The 21,591-nt window shown below is 42.9% G+C and overlaps 1 protein-coding gene across 12 annotated transcripts in view; it reads left to right on the top strand.

The window, feature by feature from the left end:
* SRPK2 (SRSF protein kinase 2) overlaps positions 1-21,591 on the top strand; it is a 251,972-nt gene that overhangs the window by 157,279 nt on the left and 73,102 nt on the right. For 10 of the 12 annotated variants that reach the window (XM_032305494.1, XM_032305496.1, XM_032305489.1 and 7 more), the window contains one exon: positions 15,120-15,271. The exons of 1 other annotated variant lie outside the window; for it this stretch is intronic. In XM_032305494.1, the coding sequence (XP_032161385.1) occupies positions 15,120-15,271 (152 nt within the window). Of the gene's footprint in view, positions 1-8,806; positions 8,824-15,119; positions 15,272-21,591 lie in introns of those variants that run through there. One more of the 12 variants, XM_032305497.1, reaches the window with a different exon arrangement.

Below are 21,591 nucleotides of genomic sequence, written 5' to 3'. Positions count from 1 at the left end.
ACTGGCACATTATTTGTCTGAAGATTTAATACTTGACACTTATTTCCAAAGTGCACGTGATCCTGATTTTTCTTGTTTAAAAGGTCGTTAGAAAGTAATACAGAAAATGAGAGCAAAAGACTTGGTGTGTAATGTTGATGGTGGTGACATGTGCACGCAGTGGAGGGCGTCAGAGTCTGGGGCAGGGGCGGGAGGCTGTGGTTCTGCCCGAACACGCAGGTTCCTGGGCCTCATCTCCGTCCTGGTGAGTCACACTCTGAATGCTGTAAGTGGCTGTCAGTAGCAGAGAGGACTCCTTCCGGTGCGTGTGCTCACATGTATTTTGTCTTTAGCCAGTTACACAACCGAGAATTCAGTTACTGGCTCCTGACACTTCAGTGATCTCACACAGCTGTTTGACAAATTGCATTCTTCCTTTTGAGAGCTCTGGTGACAGTGTGTCTTCAGATCCGTCTTCAGTCTACTTGTGGTCTAATCCGCTCAACAAATTTTAAGTCTTATTTTTTTCTGCTCATGCTTTATTTCCTGTATTTCTATTGACATTGTGGACATTCTTATTTTATATTCTGTATTCCACAATACGAGTATCTGAAATCTGTTTTTGTTGATTATTTCTTTTGGCTTGCTCACAGGGTGTTGTTTCCTTGTTTCAGTGATGATTTGAAAAACAAAACAAAACAAAAACCTGTTACATTACATTTCCACAGTCTTAGTCACTGAGAAACCCAGGAGCCTGGACTGAGGGTACACTTCTCCCAAGAGGATTTGTTTTTGCTTCTTCTGGGAGCCCTGGAATGGCAGTGACCCAGAAGCATTCTAAATTTCTTGGCTTGGGAGGTTTCCAGGACAGGGCAGGTATGATGATAAACTCCGATGCTGACTCCGCATGCGGGGAAGCGTGAGACCATGGATTCCTAAGGAGGACTTCCCCAACCTTTTTCACACCAACCTGAAAAAGTTCAAGACACGGTATCCCAAGTCCACCTCACTGGCCAATCCTGGGTGCTTGCTTCATTTCTTCTGGTCTTACCTCTTCCGAGAACCTGTCCTTACATATCAGTTCACGTAGTTGAAATCCTAACCTACTCCCACTTTATTCTGGAGCCTCTCCCGCTAGGATTGGATTTGGTGCTTGCAGAATCTCTCATTTCCTTGGAAAATGTTTTTCTGATGGCTTCTTCAGGTAACCACCAGTCTCTGAGAATGGCCACTCCTACAAGAATAATATGTATGTGCTTTAACATCTTCAAAGAACAATATACACAATTCCTACAGTGAGGTTGGTAGTAGGGCTAATTGAAAGAACTGCCTTCAGAAATAAAGCTGTTTATTTAAAATTTAACAATATGGATGAATGAAACTAAAGTTCCAGAGAGATGGAATGTATTGGAGAAGACCAGTAAATCTTCAGGTGATCAAAATTCTGTGCCAGCAATTGTGAATTTTTTCCCCTCTGGGAGATGTCGTTTTTATTTTTATTTTTTAAAGATTTATTTATTTATTTGACAGAGAACACAAGTAGACAGAGGCAGGCAGACAGAGAGGAAGGGAAGCAGGCCCCCTGCCGAGCAGAGAGCCGGATGCGGGACTCGATCCCAGAACCCTGAGATCATGACCCGAGCCGAAGGCAGCGGCTTAACCCACTGAGCCACCCAGGCGCCCCGAGATGTCGTTTTTAATACAAGAACAGTTTTGATGTGTAAAGCCCATTATGTGGAAGTCTAGCTCACAAGCTCTTACCTTCGTACTTGTCAAAAAAGACTCAGTTAGAATAAGTCATGTTTTTTGTTTTTGTTTTTCAGATTTTATTTATTTATTTGAGAGAGAGTGCACTAGTGGTGGAGAGGGAGAAGCAGGCTGCCATTGAGGAGGAAGCCGGATGCAGGGTTTGATCCCAGGACCCTGAGATCATGACCTGAGCTGAAGGCAGACGCTTAACTGACTGAGCCACCCAGGCACCCAAGTCATGTGTTAATGGAAAGATTTATTAAGCAATTTGTTTACTCATTAAGTTTTAAAAATTCATGTTAGACATCATTCTCTTCAAAGATGATTATAACAACAATACAGTCCCCTTTTTTGTCTTATAGAAATACGTGATCATTAACAACAGAGATCCTGGTGAAACATTGCTAAATCTCTTAACTAATCATGACTATGAGGTAGCATGGGTGTAGAAGCAAGGGGTTAAGAGGTGGGACTGATGCCGGCCTTTGCATTACGACAGTCATAGGTGAACAGAGGGCCAGAGGCCCACTAGCAGTGTTGGGGGTGATGTGTCAGCATATCCCTCTTAGCCACATCTGGAGCCCTGCAGAGACAGACAGGTTCACAGTCACCACACATCGGTGGGGAGGGAGGGCAGGATTCACCTTGATACCCTGCCTGCCACTACATGCACAGTCACCATCCCGGCCCATTTTTGCATCATCTCTCTCAGTTTTCACCACACTCTGACTTTCTTTCCAGGCCCTGAGAGCTTGTCGCTGGCTTGAGTTCTTGTGGATTTGTAAGTGATAGAACTAGTAGTCAAGCCTGACCACAGCCTTTCTATCAGAAAGCTGCATGGCAGTTGGACTTTGACCTTTAGCTGAACCTCTGGTTCTGTATTCGAGCTCTGTAGTAAGTTCTCCTTAGCGGAACTGCAGGGAATGGGTGTCATAGGTGTGAACTACTTTCCCAGCATCTTGTTTCTCTTTCCTTATTTTCCTTTCCCGTCTTTATAAGTTAAGTAGGCGTGCATGCGGTACCAAATTGGAAAAGTATGGAAGGCGCATGAGGAATTTTGGAAACGTTCATTCCTTTCCGTGGCCACCAGTCGCTGAGTTCCTCTCCCTGCATCGAGCCGTCACTGCCGTCACAGCCGGATTCTTGTTGCTCCATCCAGAGATAGCAACACAAGGCACACGCTTCTTGTCTCTGCAGAGCCAGAGGTCCGTGCCGCATAAAACACCTCCTTAGCGTCTTGTGTTTATCAGGGCACGTCCTGTCTGTACACAGAGCACTGCCTCATTATTTCTGTGTAACACCTTTCTCGAGAGAGAATTCACCTACTCTAAATGTACCCATTTCAGAGGTACAATTTCAAGGTTTTCCAGTATACTTAGAGTTTTGCAACCATCACCAACCACTTAATTTCAGAAAATTTCCATCACCCTGAAAAGGAACTCGTACACGTGAATTGTCATCCCATTTCCTCCCATCCCCGTAAGCAACTGTTGATCTTCTGTCCGTTCTGGGAACTGTGTAGGAATGGAGTCATTCACTGTGATCCCTAGTGACCAGCTTCTCTGGTCGACCATAATGCTTTCAGACATTATCGTTATAGCCTCTGAAAGTACTTTATTCCTTTTGATTGTTTTGTTGCTGGTAACAGGCATTTGGGTGGTTGTTCCTTTTGGCTGTTATGAGTAGTGATGCACTGACGATTTATATACAAGATGTTGTTTTGATGTAAGTTTAGTTTCTCTTCATTGTTACATACCTGGTAGCGGAATTGCTGGGTCATATGGTAACTCTCTTCCAACATTTTGAGAAAGTGCCTCCAGTTTTTCAAATGTCTTCAAAATGGCTGCACCATTTTCCTTTCTCCTTAGCAGTGTACGAGGGTTCTGATATCAGCACATCCTTGCCATCACATGCTATTATCTATCTGTTATGTGTCAGCAAAGCTGAGCAAGCCCTTTCCTGCCTCCATACCTGTGTTCACTCATGCGGTTCCCTGCCCTGAAAGTCTTTTTCCCTTGCTACATGTTGCTCCTTATAGGAGAGCCTCAACTATGACTCCTTTCTCTAAGCATTCCTCGGGACTCACCTGGCTCAAGAGAACATCGTTGCCTTTCCGTGTATTTTGTTCTTGTCATTGTTGCCCCTGGACCTTACAACAGTATAACAACACACACAGCACTTGATTGTTACTGATTTGAGATTATTATCCTGGTAGTTGTGAAGTGGTATCTCATTATGGTTTTGATTTTCATTTTTCTGATGGTGGATGATGAGCATGTTTTCTAAGAGATTTATATAGTGTTAGATCTCAACATCTAGGTCTTTGATCTGTTATGAGTTATTTTTTAGTGTGTATGATGTGAGTTAGGAGTCTGTACTTTCCATGTGGATATTCAGTTTTCCCATCACTTTGTTGGCACTGCCCTTGTTGAAAAGACTACTCTTCCTGAAAAATCCGTTGACTATATGCTAAGGGTTTATTTCTGTACTCTCAGTTCCCCTCGACTCGCTCTGTGTGTCTAGGCTTTTGTCCATACCACACTGTCTTGATTACTGTGCCTTTGTAGTGCGTTTTGAAATCAAGAAGTATGAGTCTTCCAGTTTTTGCTCTTTTTCAAGATTGTTTTGGCTATTCTGGGCCCTTGCATTTCCATATGAATTTTAGGAATGACTTGTCAATTTCTGCAAATAGGCCAGCTATTATTTTGCTACGGATTGAATTGAATGTGTAGATCATTTGGGGGCATATTGTCATCTTAACAGTATTAAATCTCCAGTTCATGAATCAAGCATGCCTTTCTGTTTATTTAGGTCCTCTTTAAATTCTTTCAATAATGTTTTTTAGTTTTTACTGTATGAGTTTTATATATTTTTTAAAAGATTTTATTTATTTATTTGACAGAGATCACAAGTAGGCAGAGAGGCAGGCAGAGAGAGAGGGGGCTGAGCAGAGAGCCTGATGGGGGCTCGATCCCAGGACTCGGAGATCATGAGATCCTAACCTGAGCCACCCAGGTGCCCCAAGTTTTGGCATTATTTTGTTAAATTTATTCCTAAGTACTTTATTCTGTTAGATGCCATTGTGGATGGACTTTTCTTAATCTCATTCATCTCATTCTTTCTGGCAGAGTTGTGTAGTATATGTCTGCCATAATCTACCAGGTGTTATTAATAATAAGTCCTCTCGCTACACATTTGGATTCTGATATATTGCTGTTTGCAGACCTTGTCACTGTGAGTGTATCAGTAAGATGAATTCTAGGAAGGAGGTGTGCTGAGCTAAAGGGTATTCAGATTTTGGAATCATCTGTCCAATTTAAATTGAATATACACTCCCTGTTTATAGTTTTATAGCTTATTTTTCAAACTTCTAGTAGTGAGCTACATAGAAAAATGTTTCAGACTCTTTTAGTTGATCTTATTTATTTATTAAAAATAATGACATGCTGGAAGAAGTTCATGCTTTTAGAATATCGCCTATAGCAGTGTTGTCCAATAGAGCTTCCTATGGTGATGGGAATGTTGTGGGTCTCCACTGCCTAGTACCGTAGCCGCCCGCTGTGTGTGGCTGCTGAGTGCTTCTGAGGCTAGAGTGATTAAGAACTGAATTTTAAATTTTACTCTGTTTTAATTAAATTGGCTAGTGCCTATTGAATTGTATAATTACAGTTGCTTTCAGATTTAAAGGTTTTGGACATTTGCAGAAGTCTTGTCCAAAGTGGTACGGTGTTGCATTATTTCCTGAGTAACACAAGGCAGCTGTGAGTGGTTGTAGTAAGATTCGTCAACATACAGGTCTCAGCAAACAGTCCTTCTTTTGTAGCCATGGAGCCTATGCCCCTTTGACTTGATCGCCTACAAACAGTATTTCAGTGGAAACACATATGGGTCCTACCTAGGTTTGCTGGCTCTTTTTCCTTTTTTTAGTGCATATCTCATCCTAATGTAAAAGGTAGGCTTACATGAGGTTTTTATACATGCATATTCTTTAAAATCTGTACATAAAATATATGATCTATATTGGTGATTATAGTATGGTCATTGTTACGGATTTTAAGCTGGTGCCTTCATAACCTTGTACTCTGGCTCCGAACTAGGCTGTGCCCTGGGCCATTTCACTCATTATTTCTCCTTGGCATTCTCACGTACTTTGGAAAAGCCTGTAGCTACCATAAGCTGCTTGCTTATGACCTCTACTTCTATTTATAGCCCAAATTTTTATTTTTTAGCTATAGATTCTATATACCAAGCAAGCCACTATATTCCTATACTGCTGGGTGTCCCAAATGCTTCTCAAACTGAGATGAACTAAAAGAGAAGGAAATTTTCTCTGGAAGCCCTTCCTCTTCCTCCTGGCTCTGTTTGCTATCCTAATTAATGGTAATGCTATCTCACTACCAGAAATCTAGGAGGCAAAGACCCACCTCCACCAACTGAATTACCAAGTTCTGAGTTCATGGCTTTATCCTCTCTTCCCTGGGCTCCTCACCAGTTTCCTTGCTTCTGGCTTTTATCCTTTCTACCCATTCCACATACCAGTTCCGTATGTTCTTGGCAGAAAACAAATCTCTTACATTTCAGTGGCTCCTGCTTGCTGTAAGGATAGAGCCCAGACTGCTTAGAACGGTGCTGTGGGTCATTCCTCCATGAGCTGATGACAGCAGAACCTCTTGCCTGTCTCTGGCCTTGGAACTCCAAAGGCTCTTTTAGGCCTTTGTGCTTCTGGTCACCTTGTGTCCAGGACTGGGGCCTCCATCTGTCTGCTGCCCCGACCCTCCACGCCTTGTTCTAGTCAGTCCCAGCATGTAGGTGTTTCTGCCATCTCCCCCTCCCTGACGATAACTGGGAAGCACTGCTTGTGTTCATGTATCCCTGTTGACCTGCATTTCTCTCCTTGCTAGACTGCGTCCCTCAGTGCTGGGCTCCTGGGAAGCTTTTGCTGGGTTATGGTAGATACTCTTCTGACTGTGTGTGGGATCGGTGGATGTCTTCTTACACCCCTCTTAACTCTGGCTTACATTTTTTCTGTTAGTCTTTTTCAACTTCAGTAGTAATATTTCTCCTAGGTCCCACTAATGTTTTATAAAATATTCACAGTACCGGTGGCTTAAGAAGTGTGTAGCCCTGTCATATATCTGTTGTTAGGTGATCAGTTAACTCCTTTCTTGTCTAAAATGTTAAGTTGGGAGGCAGATCTGTTTACTTTGTCAGCAACTTTTAGTTGGCTGTGTTCCATATTCTAGAAAACAATGTAGTCTTGGAAAATAAGGTCTAAATGTTCTAGCTTTGAATTATGATTATTTCTGTTAGAATTTGGGGCATACGTTTTTGGTTTTTGTTTTTTGTTTTTTGTTTTTTGTTTTTTGTTTTTTTAACCTGCCTATGCCCAAAAAAGAATTGGCTTCCATTCTTGAATATCCAGCTTCTTAATTCCTCTGGCCATTTTAATTACCTAAAAAAAATCTGGACCTCAGTTAAGGCCAAAATCTGATAAATTAACATGAACTGCTCTATTACTTACTGAGAACTTACTTGGCAGCTGTATTCATTTTCTATTGCTGTGTAACAAATTACCACACACTTAGCAGCTTAAAACAATACCCATTTATTAGCTCATCATTCTGTAGGTCAGAAATTAGGGCTGCACAGCCTGACTGGATTCTCATGACTGGAGATCAAGCTGTTGGCCAAGACTGCGGTTCTCTGTTGGGGCTCAGAGCACTCTTTCAAGATGACTGGTCACTGGCAGAACTCATTTCCTTGCATTGAAGTCCTTGTTAGTCCTTCTAGCTGTTGGCTTGGGCACTGTGCTCACTCCCAAAGGTCGCTGGAAATTCCTTGCTCTGTGGCCCTGATGGGCAGTTCACAGCATGGTTGTTTGCTTTCTCCTCTGCCAGCTGCAGCACTCTCTGACTCTCTGACTTCTGTGACCAGCCAGAGAAAACCCTCTCCTTTTAAAAGGCTCATGTAATTAGGTCAAGCCCACCCCAGCATAGCTGCCCTGTTGCCGTGTAGCATAATATCGTGGTAAGAGTGGTATCTTGTTCACAGGATCTACCCACATTCAGAGGAACAGGGAATTCTGTAAGGGTGAGGGTCACTGGGGCTCAGTTTTAGAAGTTGGTCTACCACAACAGACACTTACCATTAATGTTTGATTTACCCAAAGTTCGGAAGTTTTTTCATTAGGGAAGAACACATGAACTCATTACAGGTTTTTTTTTCTCCTTAGCTGTGAGGCTTTACCCCAGTGTTACAGGAAGGCTTTTTGGATAAGCTATTTTGAGAGAAAGTATATATTGATTAGTTCTGTCCTTAAGCAGAAATGGCAGATTGCTTGTTCCTCTGGCTGACAATTTGCCATCAAGAATGGGGAGTTGGAGGGAGGGAGGGAGTTTTAGATTAGGTGATGGACATAGGGGGAAAGAAAACAAAATTTGGCTTTATGTGAATGTTCTAGAAGTTCATTTTGAACTTCTTTTTTAAAGTATATTTTGGCTAAAGATGAAACGAATGAATTAATTTCTTAAACTAGTGTTAGTTGCCATTTACATTGATAATAAAGGAAAGGCCGTTTTTCTGCCAAATGTGAAGTTTATTTGTCCTTTTCTCTGCTCAGAAGAAATAGCAGCTGGAAGGAAGTCGGGACTCCGGTTGCCATGACAGTGTGGGGCCGATGATGCGTGCCTTTAGCTAGGGTTCGAGTTTCCTCCCTGGTGTGGTAGAGCCAATGTACCTGAAAAATTCAATAGGCAGTAGATAAGCATGGTAAAATCATCTCAGTATTATAATATTTAAGGAAAACCGCTTGCTTTTTAAACGGCATTTTTTGCTTATCCTATTTGGAGTAGTGAGAATATTTAGGTGTCCTTTGTAGGGAAAAATGAATATGTAATCCTTTGTGAAAAATAAAATGGCAAGTTGGAATTTTGTTTCTAAATTTTTTTATTCTAGTCGCTGAGGGTGGTACCTTGTTTATGTTATATGAGAACATGTTCTTTAAATTAATTTACAGAACTGCATACTTCTTTCTGCTGTAATGTGGCTGGGGCAGTTGTGAAGGAGACCATGTCTACAGATTTTCTAAATCTAAATGTAGGTATCTCTAATTTTTCTTGTAGGCCTATCCTTTCTAAAGTGGACATTATAAGATGTGTGTGTGTGTGTGTGTGTGTGTGTGTATGTGTGTGGCATGTGCATTTTTTTCCTTTAAAAAAACCCAGCTTTTTGAAATTGCTCGGTACATGTGAACAGTTAATCCCATTCCCGTTCCTTTTCTCTTTTCCCTACCACCAGCCCTCAGCAACCACTGATTGACTCTGTTCTCTGTACATTTGCCTGATCTGGACATGTTCATGTCAAATAGAATCCTACACCGTAGTCTTTGGTGCCTGGTATTTTTCACTTAGCATAATGTTTTCAGGGGTCACCCATGTGGTAGCATATGTCAGTACGGCATTTCCTTTTCTTTTTTTTTTTTTTTTAAGATTTTTATATATTTATTTGACAGAGAGAGATCACAAGTAGGCAGAGAGGCAGGCAGAGTAGGGGATGGGGCGGGGAGCAGGCTCCCTGCTGAGCAGAGAGCCCGACTGGGGGCTCAATCCCAGGACCCTGGGATCATGACCTGAGCCAAAGGCGGAGGCTTTAACCCACTGAGCCACCCAGGCGCCCCTGCATTTCTTTTTATTGCTTAATAATATCACATTTTATTTATTCATTTATCAGTCAATGCACATTTTTTGTCTATTATGAATAATGCTGCTATGAATATTTTCACACAAGACTACGTGGGAACATATGTTTTCATTTCTTTTGGGTATATACCTGGAAGTGGAATTGTTGGGTTTTATGATAAGTCTGAAGTCAACCTTCTTGGGAACTGCCCAGCTGCAGAGCAGCTGGGCCGTGTAACAGTCGTGCTGCAAATTCAGGGTTCTAATTTCCTTAGGCTCCCCAATACTTGTTATTGTGTGTTGTGTTGTGTTTTGTTTTTAAATTATACCCATCCTAATGGGTGTGAAGTGGTATCTCATTGTGATTTTGATTTTTCATTTCCCAGACAGCTAGTGATGTTGAGCACCTTTCATGTGATTATTGGTCACTTACAGGTCATCTTTGGAAAATATCTCTTCTAATCTTTTTCCTTTTTTAAGTTGGGTTTGCCTTTTTATTGTCAAGTTGTAAGAGTTCTTTTTATTTTTGTTTTTAACATTTATTTACTTATTTTTAAAAAAGATTTTATTTATTTTTTTGACACAGAGAGAGAGAGAGAGAGAGAGAGAGAAAGATCACAAGTAGGCAGAGAGGCAGGCAGAGAGAGAAGGGGAAGTAGGCTCCCCACCAAGCAGAGATCCCGATGTGGGCTTGATTCTGGGATCATGACCTGAGCCGAAGGCAGAGACTTTAACCACTAAGCCACCCAGGTGCCCCCTATTTTTAACAATTTTTAAAGATGTATTTATTTGAGAGAGAGCACATGTGTGTACACACACATATGAGCTCAGGAGGAGGGGGAGAGGGAAGCACCCGATCCCGTGACACTGAGATTATGACCTAAGCTAAAACCAAAAGTTGTTGGCTCAAGCAAGTGTGCCACCCACCTGCCCCAAGTTCTTTTTCTTTTATTTTGTTTATTTTTACTTTTTAAAGATTTTATTCATTTACTTGACAGAGCACAAGCAGGGGGAGTGGTAAGCAGAGGGAGAGAGAGAAGCAGTCTCCTCGCTGAACAAGGAGCCCGATACGGGGCTCAATCCCAGGACCCTGGGATCATGACCCGAGCTGAAGGCAGATGCTCAACCGACTGAGCCACTCAGGTGCCCTCGAGTTCTTTTTATATTCTAGACATATAATACCCTTATCTTGTATGATTTGCAGGTATGTTCATCCTTTCTGTAGACTGGTTTTACTTTTTTGATTGCCCTTTGAAACACAAAAGTTCTGAATTTTAATCAAGTCCACTTTATCTTTTTTCTTTTATTGCATATGCTTTTAGTGTCATATTTAAGAAATGTTGCGTAGCTCTAGAGTAATGAAGGCAGTCAGGCTTCTGCCTTTGGTTCCGGTCATGATCTCAGGGTCCTGGGATCAAGCCTCCCATAGCCTTACATCGGGCTCCTTTCTCAGCGGGAAGTCTGCTTCTCCCTCTCCCTCTGCCCCTTCCCCTGCTTGTGTTCCCTCTCTCTCTGTCTCTCTGTGAAATAAATAAATAAAATCTTTAAAAAAAAGTCTTTGATCCATTTCAAATTAATATTTATGTTTGTGTGAGGTAGAGTTACAGCTTTTTTTCCCCCCCATTTCATACAGATGACCAATTTTCCCAATACCATTTTTTTTGGAAGGAGCATTCTTTCACCATTTAATTTTGTGGGCCTCCTTGGCGAAAACATTTATGAGTTCCCTGCATGGCTTCTTAAGTGCTTCTAGTAATTCTTATATGAAATAACTTCTTGATGGTTTTCAACAGGACTGATAAAAAGATATTTTTTAAAATCTGTTGATAAATTTCATGAGTATGTATTTGGTGATAGAAACAGCTGCTGTAGAAGCCATGAGAAACCACTGTGAAGAAGCCAGCCTTAAAGATGGTGTGGCCTGGTCCACACAGCTGCCCTACAGCAGATTTACCAGGGCTTCTCCTGTGTGGAAGCAGTAACTAGGATGGATGGGATGAAAAAGAGAATGATTGGGACTATAACATTGTTCTGAGCCTTCCTATGCTGAGTTGAGTGATTTAATAGTGATAATTGATGTGAGGCAGGTTACTAGGAGAAGCCTTTTTTTTTTTTTTTAAGATTTTATTTATTTATTTGTCAGAGAGAGTGAGCACAGGCAGAGGCAGAGGGAGAAGCAGGCTCCCTGCTGAGCAAGGAGCCCTCGATCCCTGGACGCTGGGATCATGACTTGAGCCGAAGGCAGCCACTTAACCAACTGAGCCACCCAGCATCCCCAACTGAGCCACCCAGGCATCCCCAACTGAGCCACCCAGGCGTTCCTGGGAGAAGCCTTAAAAAAAAAAAAAAAATCACAGGGCACCTGGGTGGCTCAGTCAGTTAAGCGCCTGACTTCACTTGGGTCAAAATCCTAGTGTCCTGGGATCAAGTCCCACATCAGGCTCCCTGCTCCTCGGGGAATCTGTTTCTCCCTCTGCTGCTCCTCCTACTCATTCTCTCTCTTCCAAATAAATAAATAAAACCTTAAAAAAGAAAAGAAAAGAAGGGAAAAGAAAAATCCAGTTATTGGGTGACCAGGAATCTCTCCTGTGGGGTTGGTGATCTGAAGGGTCTAGAGTAGTGCTGGCCTCATTTGTAGTTCAAACTGTTCTAGTAGTCACATTTAAAAAAAGCAAAAAGGATCAGGTGAATTTAATTTTAATAATATATTTCATTATATCCCAAACATTATTATTTTAACAATGTAATAAATAATAATAATAATAATTAATAAGATATTTTACATTTTTTGTATGAAATCTTGGAAATCCAACGTGTAGTTTTACACGTACCTTGATTTGGATTAGTCACGTTTCAAGTACCTGCATGTGGCCAGTGGCTGCTGATTTAGGCAGCATAGTCCTAGATCCTTCGGTATGATAGCTGGTTGGAATGTTACATCAGCATTTCTCAGCTTTCTTTATACTTCAGGGCACCCCGACTCATCCCTTTAACCTGAGAGAACTGACTGGCTTTGGGGGAGATTTCTGCCTCCCTGTTGATGTGGTCCTCACTGGAGGGGTGGGAGGTGCCTATTCATTGAGACCAGAGGGTCCGAGAATTTTGTTAAGCAATGTGGGCATCTCACCAGATGGGTGAAGAATAAGAAACTCATTGTGATGAAGGTATTTGAGCCTCTCAAAGGAGAGAAAATGAGCCCATGGAAATTAGAATTTCTTTTCTCTTAACACAGATACAATCTATTCCACAGAGATGAAGCTAAAAACAGAAAATATTGTGAGAGCAGTGGATCCCTAATGGGCATGGCTTTGTCCCCAGGGGTGTTATCCACGGCTGGACCCAGTTTTGATGGTCGCACCTGGGGGTGGGGGATAGGGTGTTACTGACGTCAGCGGCTTGAGGCCAGGGATGCTGATAACATCCTGCGGGGGACAAAACAGCCCCTGCTACCAGGCCCAAATGTAAGAAATCGTAAAACAAGATCTTCCAGTTCTGTTCTTTTCATTCCTGTTCCCTAGTTTCTATAGGGAATAGAACGCATTTTCTTTTGAATTTGGAGAATCTCCTCGTTTATTCATATAAAATTTCTAAGGAAGAAATAGCTAACTTTCAAAGTGTTTCTGACTGAGCAGACTTGTCAGCTGGGTAGATTCTGCTCACGGCCCTGAAGAATGAATGGGTCGCATGAGACCATTCATCTTGCTAACCTTCTCTTCCCTCCGGAGAAGCCGTGGGATGGGTGCGGTCCTCCCCTGCCTCCCCCTCCTCGGACCTCTTTTCTGTCCAGTACATTCCACTTGCAGTAAGAGCACATATGTTAACAAGAGAAGGAGCATCTGCAAGGCTGCCAGAAAGATGATCACACTTGCATAAGGTCTGTTGGATGTATTTTTGGACGTATTCTGGCAGTGATGTGGGTGTTTGGTTGTGACTCTTCCCTTCCAGGGCTTCATCATGAGCAGTGGTTAACTCAGAATATGATCACCACCACGCTCCTAATGTTTGTCACCCAGAGGGCTGTAACTTTGAGTCTTCATAAATTCTAGCAAGTAGAAATCAATACAAGTCATTTTCAGCTCATAAGCATTCGTTAGTTCTGCCGAAGGTGGTCCTGATTGCCAGTGTTCGCTGGTGACTGCAAATGCTACCTCTTCCTGGTGACTGCTAGTGTTTCTGCTGCCTTCAACCCTTGCCCCCCCTTTGTTGCTTGTGACAATGTGAGTGTTGGGGACGAACCACATAAATGAACTGTAGCTAACTTAGGCTTAAGGCAATATAGTAAATGCTATTTGGAGGATCTTAGATGTGGCAAGAATTTAGAGGTCCAGCTTAGAAGGGGTCACTGGTCAGGACAGCTCTGCTGGCCCTGCCTCGTACCAGCAGCTGCAGATGAACTTGCGCCCTGTGACTGCTGATCCGAAGGCACCAGGGCTCTCAGGTGACCTCTAGCTGTCTGTGCCCTCACCTGTACCATCAGGAAGAGAGCACATCTGGAAGCTGCCTTCCACTGTGCAGAGAGTAGTGATGTCTTGAAGGGTGTTTTTAGAAGGGGAGCCATGAATACTGGGCAGGCCAAAGCCGAGCACTGGTCTCCCACATTAGGGCTTGTGGGATTCCCCTGGCTCCCAGACTAGAGACCCCCTGCTCACCTACTGAAACTCTCTCTGGGAAACGCAGATACCTTCTGCAGGGTATCCGCACATCCCCATTTCCTACCCACGCAGCTCTGGTCAGCTCAGGGAGGGCAGTGGTGGTTCCATTGCTGGGGCAGCTTGTCTTAGTTGAAGGGAGAGATGTGGTTCTATGCCTGTGTTGTGACCTTAGGTTCAAGTTTTAGAAGGACATGGTTAGAAATAGCAGTTACATTTTATAGTAAGTGAAAGCTTGATTTTGTAGGATTGCATTATGAATGCATTATTTATTTAAGCAAATATATTCAGTATGCTCTTGAGTTTCTAGATTCCTGAAAGAAGGTTTATATATGTAATCTCTCAAGCTTAAAAATGTTTTTTCTTTACAGGTTTTCTTAACTTTTGTAAAAGAGCATAATTAATCATCATTGAGTCTTTATATGATAATTAGAAATGACCATTTTGCAAACCTTGCAAACCTGGCATTAATATATGGACAGTATCTATGTTTGACAATGGGTATTTTCTTTGTTTAATTTCCAGTTTGGGGACAGTGTTCTTGATAAGCAAGGTTGATCAATAACTGTGAATTCTGTGATGAAAATGACTGTACATCAGCTACAGTGTGTATTAATCAGCTTTTAGAAGCATCCAGGAAACCTAACCATATTCTTACTATTTCTATAGGATTTCATTTTTAAATAATGGAAACTAAGCCCTTTTTTACGTTCAGGGCTGCTTTCATCTGTCTTTTAATAATCTCTGTGGGATGTGTTCTTACTAATAAGGCTGTGTATCGTGGGGGGTAAGGGTGAATACTCTTTCTCTTTCGCTTATATTTTATAATCTTGTCAGGACTTAAGAAATACTAAATCTTTGAGTGAAAATATGTCTGTAAAGTATAATCTTTCCTCCTGACCTGTTTGTTGAAACATTACTTGAATTCAGCTAGAATGACAAAGTGACGTTAATCAACTCTTCTTAGTGTGTTTTATTTTTTGTCTTGTATTAAGAAACGCTCATATGTGTCCATCATGCAAGATTGACTACTAAGTAAACAGGAATTTTCCTTCCACTGTTTCAGGCCGGAGCCTCAGCAGAAAGCTCCCTTAGTTCCTCCACCGCCCCCCCCGCCGCCCCCGCCGCCCCTGCCGGACCCCACACCCCCAGAGCCGGAGGAGGAGATCCTAGGATCCGACGATGAGGAGCAGGAGGACCCTGCCGACTACTGCAAAGGTGATATGCTCGTGGGGTTTGTCAGGCGGAGCGAATGAGGCTGATCGCTTGGTCTTTATTAAATTAACCTCTTGGTGTCAGTATCATTTTTAATTTCTGGGTCATTGAATATAGAATGATACCCCAAAATGTAAGAAACATCAGAAGGAAAACTGTATCCGATAGAAAATATATACATACGTACATTCACACTGAGTACTTACCAGAGGATTTAAATCTACTAATAGAATTAAAGATAGTATTAAGCAACAATTAAAGATAAAAACGGAATAAGCCATCTAGGAAGAACATAGAGACTTGAAGTTACCAGGCTCCTGAGGGGGCCAGTTTAACTCTTGTGCAAGACTTTTGACTTCACGTTTTCAGGCTGCTAAGACTAACAAGGAACCAGCCCTTTCTCTGTATAGCATTGAATTACATAGTATTCATTGTCTGTGGAAAGAAAGCCTGTTCATTTGTTTACAGAAACAGGCATTTTCCTGGCATTGTGCTCAATGAAAAAGACATTCTGTGGGTTCTACCATTGTGTGACATAGTGGATTATATTTTTAGCTGTGATTTTGCAGAAGACACAGAAATTACTCAAGTGAGGGGCGCCTGGGTGGCTCAGTCAGTTAAGCGTCTGCCTTTGGCTCAGGTCATGATCCCAGGGTCCTGGAATCAGGTCCCGTATCAGGCTCCCTGGTCAGCAGAGAGTCTGCTTCTTCCTCTGCCTACTGCTCCCTCGGCTTGTGTGCACGGGCACGTACTCTGTCTCTGACAAATTAAATAAAATCTCTAAAAAAAATTACTCAAGCAAAGTGTTGCTGTATTGATGTTTCCTAAAGATTAAGAACATAGAGTTAAACTCCTTAAAACGCCAAGCATGTTGTATGATGAATATTGAGAACAGTGGGATCTAGACTCTATACTTGGTGTAGATGGGACTCTGAGAATGCAGGAGAAGGGAAGTTGCTGTGCCCATTTGACTCCTCTTTTTACTTAACTTACTCATCTGGAGTTTCACTCTGTCTAATAGAAAATTATCACAGTCTGATAGTCTGAGCTTCTGAACATGTGATGAAACACTGATTTGCTACAGATTAAGATAGATGTAAAGCAGATTCTGTACAGAATAATAATAGATGGTAGAAGATGGATACCTGTTTAGGCCATAGAGCATTAATGACTCTCTGGCTTTGTAGTGTCACTTACCTCGTGATTATAGGCCATTCATGTATTGGTTATGAGAACATTGTGCTTTTTAGTTACCTATTAGGAGGAAGAGAAAATTATGCTCTGCTGTAAAAGTTTAAGAACCAATCTTCCACTCTGACCTCATTGTTCCATAGAATGGGTTTCTACACGTGGAATCTGTGTTTTCTTTAGGAAAAGGAGTAGATCTTCAGCATTTTTATGAGGAGTGATTGTGACCCCAGAGGTCTTTGCCATCTGCTATGAAATATAACAGGAGTCTGTGGAAAGGTGAAAAGAAGAGGTTTTGTATCCCCCCTCTTAATCTGCATTTCTTGGATCATAAATGAAGTTGTTTGAAAAGGAGATGCGGACAGTTTTCTTTCAATTTTACTGCTTAGGCCAGAGCATTAGGTTGGTTCTGTAGGAACATTTCTTTTTAGCACAAGGGCCCCACAGTGCTAGAATGAGAGCCCTTTGCCTCACATCTGGCTCTGAAGCGTGTGGGTCAGAAGATGTAACCAGTGCTCTTGTTTATCCCTTTCCAGTCTGTAGATCCACACAGTGGACACCTCAGACCAAAATACAGGCCTGTGAATGAAGGATTTCACAGTCAGGGCTGATTTTAGGTAACATTTACTGATCTCTAAACATCTTAGAGTATTAAAGTCAGCCTCACTAAAGCATGTGCGAGAGAGAAGTTTCTCTCTCTCTCTGTCTTTCCTGATTTTCCTAAGTTAACTTGTGCGTCTAGTCAGTATTACACATACCAGATGCTTTACTCTGTGAATTTTGTATGTAGATCAGAACCCTTTGTCCAAGGTAACCAAGGTAAATGCATTCAAGGAGTCTGTGAAAATGATTGGGAATGTCTGGGACTAGAACTGCACCCCACCCCCACCCTCCAGCCCTGAATAGTTTAAATTTCCAACATGCTGCTTATTCACCCCTGAGTTATTTAGCATATTTTGTCCACAATCAGGTACATTCTTCTTTATAAGTACAATGCAACCATCAAGATCAAGAAGTTAACATTGTAATAGTTCTGCCGTTCATTCCTCGGACTCTGTTCAGGTTTTGCCAGCTGCCAATATTGTCCTTTATGTGAAACCAGTTCTTCTCAGAATCATGTTACGTTTGTTTTCTTGTGTTAAAAAATAAAATTCAACTGAATAGATTTGGAGATCTAGTTGGCTTTATTAAGCTTTTCACGAATTGGACAGCATATGTAATCCAGCAAGTGGAGTTGCTCCTCGGAGTTGTGACAGAGAGCTTTCTCTGGGAAAGAGGGTGAGGCTTGGAGTTACTACCAAGAGGAAGGATTATTTCCTGCCAGGATTTTTTCCTTCGAATGAGGAGAATGAGCAGAGAGTGAGGTGGCAGCATTTTTATCATGCAGATTACCTCACTGTACTTATCAGGAAACTCCTGGTTGACTCCTAAAAGGTCACATTCCTGGGGTAGTTTGAAACTATAATTCAGTCTTGGTTTGCCCTGTTGGGGGACAAATGACTTGTTGGGCTTGTTTTTTTCTTTGTGAACACTTGTTTCTTTAATCTGGAATAGTTCCTTAATCTTTTCTTGGCTTTCATGACTGACATTTTTGAAGATTGTGGTCAGTTATTTTGTATAATGTTTTTTAATTTGGTAAACTTCTTTATTTTGTAGATTTTGTTTGTTTGTTTTTAAAATAATCTCTATACCCGAGGGTGAACTCCAGCTCACAGCCCTGCGAGTAAGAAAGGCGTGTTCTGCTGACTCAGCCAGCCATGTCCCCGCCCCCCACCCCCATGTTTCTTAGTTTGGAGTATCAGAAAAGTGTTGTGAAGCACCTGGGTGGCTCATTCTGTTAGGCATCTGCCTTTGGCTTGGGTCATCATCCTGGGGTCCTAGGCTCAAGGGGCCCAGCTCTCTGCTCTGTGCTCAGTGGGCTCTGTGCTCAGTGGGGAGCCTGCCCCTCCCTCTCCCTCTGCTGCTCCCCCCTTCTTGTATTCTCTTGCTCTCTGTGAAGAAAATGAATAAAATCGTTTTAAAAAAAAAATCCAGAAAAGTATTGCTCTTTGGGAAGTGTTCTCTTAGCACGTTATTTTACCAAGAAGCGCAGTGTTTTGGTTTATACCATTGGAGTTGATGGGGTCACTTTGTTTAGCACAGTGTCTGCCAGATGATCTGTTCTGTGAAGTTACTTTTTCCCGCTGGTCGTAAATACAGATTTTATTGAGTTACTTCTTTGAGACTGTTTAAGTACCCTCTTGTCAACAAATATATTTCCTTCTTTCTCTCCTTTCTTTCTCTTCCTGTCTTCCACCCATTCCTTCCATCCGTCTCCCTGTGTTGTCTCTCTGGCTATGTCACATGGACTCATTCATGGACTTCCCTATTCAGTGAGTTCTAATCAGTTCCTCTCCTTATTTGTTTGCGTGCGTGGCTTATCCCACATTTGGCCATTAGGAGTTCTTTCAGGTTGATTCTGTGTCCTTTCTAGATGTCCTTGTCATTCTTTGAGCACTTGCTTACTTTCAAGTATAGCAAACTGTTCTAGGCTTGTATTTTCCCTACCCCAGCCCTGGAGTCCACTCTTTCTACAAGGATCCCTGGTCTCTTTTAGGGGAGGACAGGATTTAGAAAACAAGATCTGGGCATTGGATGTGATTATCATCACTGGGGTATCAGTGTTTGTAGATCTCTTAGCATAGGTCTAGGGAGACACACATTTTTTATGTTTATATATATTTCTATATTTATGCTTATTTCTGTTTTTACTTATGTATTTATTAAGATATGTGAATTTAATCAGGTAGCTCTAATTCCACTCTAATACCAGGGGATTCAGCCCAGTTTTCTCCCTTTCTGTATTTCTGGGTTTCTTTCTTTCTTTGACAGTAAGAGGCTAGGCTCTCATTATTCTCATTACATTTAATTATTTGATTAATTTCCTTGTATGTGATGAGTCACCGGTCGCTGTCTCTGCTTCAGAGGGCATCTCCCCCCTTTGCCCTTGCCTAGCCCGTGATCGGATACCTGTGTCGCCCCACCCTGTCTCGTGACTGCGGACTGAATTGTTTGGGCAGGGGGAAGGGGAGGGATGGCTTTTGCAGTTTTTAGGGGTGGGTTTTACTTAGTCTGAGGAGGTGTCTTGTCTGTTTCCTGTCCCTTCTGTTTTCTTTGACTTCATTCCTAGAGAACCTCTGCCCTACCAACCACTTCTTAGTATTCACAAAGTAAAATAAAATGTCAACAACAAAACACAATACCTGTTTTATCTCTTCACAAAAGAAGTGTTTGTTCGCCTCAGGAAACAGGTCGTGGGTTGGAGTGTGCAGTCACCTGGAATCCCAGTGTCCCACAGGAGCTGTGCTAAGCGTCTGGGTCTCTGCCCTCCTGGATCATTCATGACCAACCAACCTTCCTTTTCATCTTTTTACATGTCTTTCCCCATTCGAAACATAGGAAACCTCAGCTACCTGAGCCCAAAGGCCACTGTTTAGAGTTCTAGTATCGCTAAAGCATTCTTCCTTGCTCCTTTTTACTTGGCTGTGCATTCTCTGTCTTCACGGCCGGCTTGTTCCCACTCCTTTTATTTTTCATTCTCCCATCAGACCCAGGAGGACTGTGGACTTTGATGTCTGAGTCCAGAATCCAGCTTCTCAGCTCAGAGAAGCCTCAGTCAGGCTCTTTGCCCTCCAGGCGTCAGCTTCTTCATCTGTGATGGAATATCCTCTCTCTGTGTAATATGACACACAACCACATCATACCACCTAAGGTTTTATTAGGATGAAAATGGGACCAATACACCAAGTATGTGCCATACTGCCTGGTACATAGAAGGTGCTTAAGAAATGTGAATTTTATTTCCCTCCGTCCTGCCCTTGTTCCTTCGTTCTCCTGCATTCGTTCCCTCCTGTGCTTTCATGCTGGTCCCCTTTGTGCCGCCCCTTTGGGGTCTTCGCTGCCTCACTGTGCCGGACTTGTTGCCCCGGCCTCCGGAGAGAGAGAGCCATGTCACGTGGCCTCTCTCTCCATGTCTCGTTTTGGTGTCTCCTCTGGTCAGTTGTCTCAGGCGAGAACTGTAGCAGCAGGCAGGGCAGTTTGTTCAGATTCCTGCTTCCAAGCCTGGAAGATAACAAGGGTCAGACACAGGGCGAGCCACTGAACAGACACTTCCGGGAGGCCCTTGTGCCTCATGCGCACGCTCCGTGAGTTTGAACATAAAGCCTCCTCGCCAGAGTGGAACCTGGTCGTTCAGGGAGACTGCGGCGCTGGTGGCTCTGCAGAGTGTGACCTCAGAATGGCTGGGGGTGCCCGCTGGATGTTCCTGGGCTGGACTGTAACCCCCGGACTGGGATTTAAGCGAGGACGACCCACACCCCTACGTATTTTAGAGCCTCGTCAGGCCCCTCTAAGGTACGTGGGTGCCTCTGCGCCTCAAAGCCAGCACAGAGAAGTGCCTTCTGGTCGCTTCACCGTAGGTGACTGAGGTGCGTGAGGGGAATTACTGGCTTGGGACGGCCTTGTGTCTGAACTTTTCTCCCACCCTCAGCACAGGCTTGCTATGGGGACTGGTCAGTGGTGACGGTCAGAACATCATTTGATTAGATCATCCTGCCTGCCCTGCCTCCTTGGAGATCCTCCCCTAAATCGTTCTTCAGTAAGTTGGCAACTTGTACACTTTCATCGGGTATTATTTCTGGAGACCTCGATTTCAACACTTGTGGTCTGACTTGGTAAGCGTGTGTCATTTCCTCAGAAAGGCCTTCTTTAAACCCTGAGTCACATCTTCCTTAGGCCCCTGCCTCTGCCCCCGACAAGAGCGTGTCCCAGAGCCTCCCAGCCCCCAGCCGGCACCAGGGTGTGTAATTCTACAGTTATTTTTCGGTTCATTTGTGATCTCCTCCTCCTCAGTTTGGAAGATTCCCTGTAGTCAGGGGCTGTGTATTGTGTCAGCCCCCCTGCGTGTGTACTCTCCGCAGTGCAATAAGTATTTTTGGTTGGATGAAGGAACTGTCTCTAGTGTTAAGTTACAGTGGATGGACAAATGACGCCGATGTTTCCCGTGTGTCCCAGAAGGCCTCTCAAGAGTGAAGAGGTTGACATGCCGTGAAGGGGACACAAGTCAGAATACAGATTTCGTTTCTTCCCTAGATCTT

Source organism: Mustela erminea, chromosome 11 (assembly GCF_009829155.1).
Source record: "Mustela erminea isolate mMusErm1 chromosome 11, mMusErm1.Pri, whole genome shotgun sequence".
NCBI classification, from domain to species: domain Eukaryota; kingdom Metazoa; phylum Chordata; class Mammalia; order Carnivora; family Mustelidae; genus Mustela; species Mustela erminea.
This window is presented reverse-complemented; position numbering and strand designations above follow the sequence as displayed.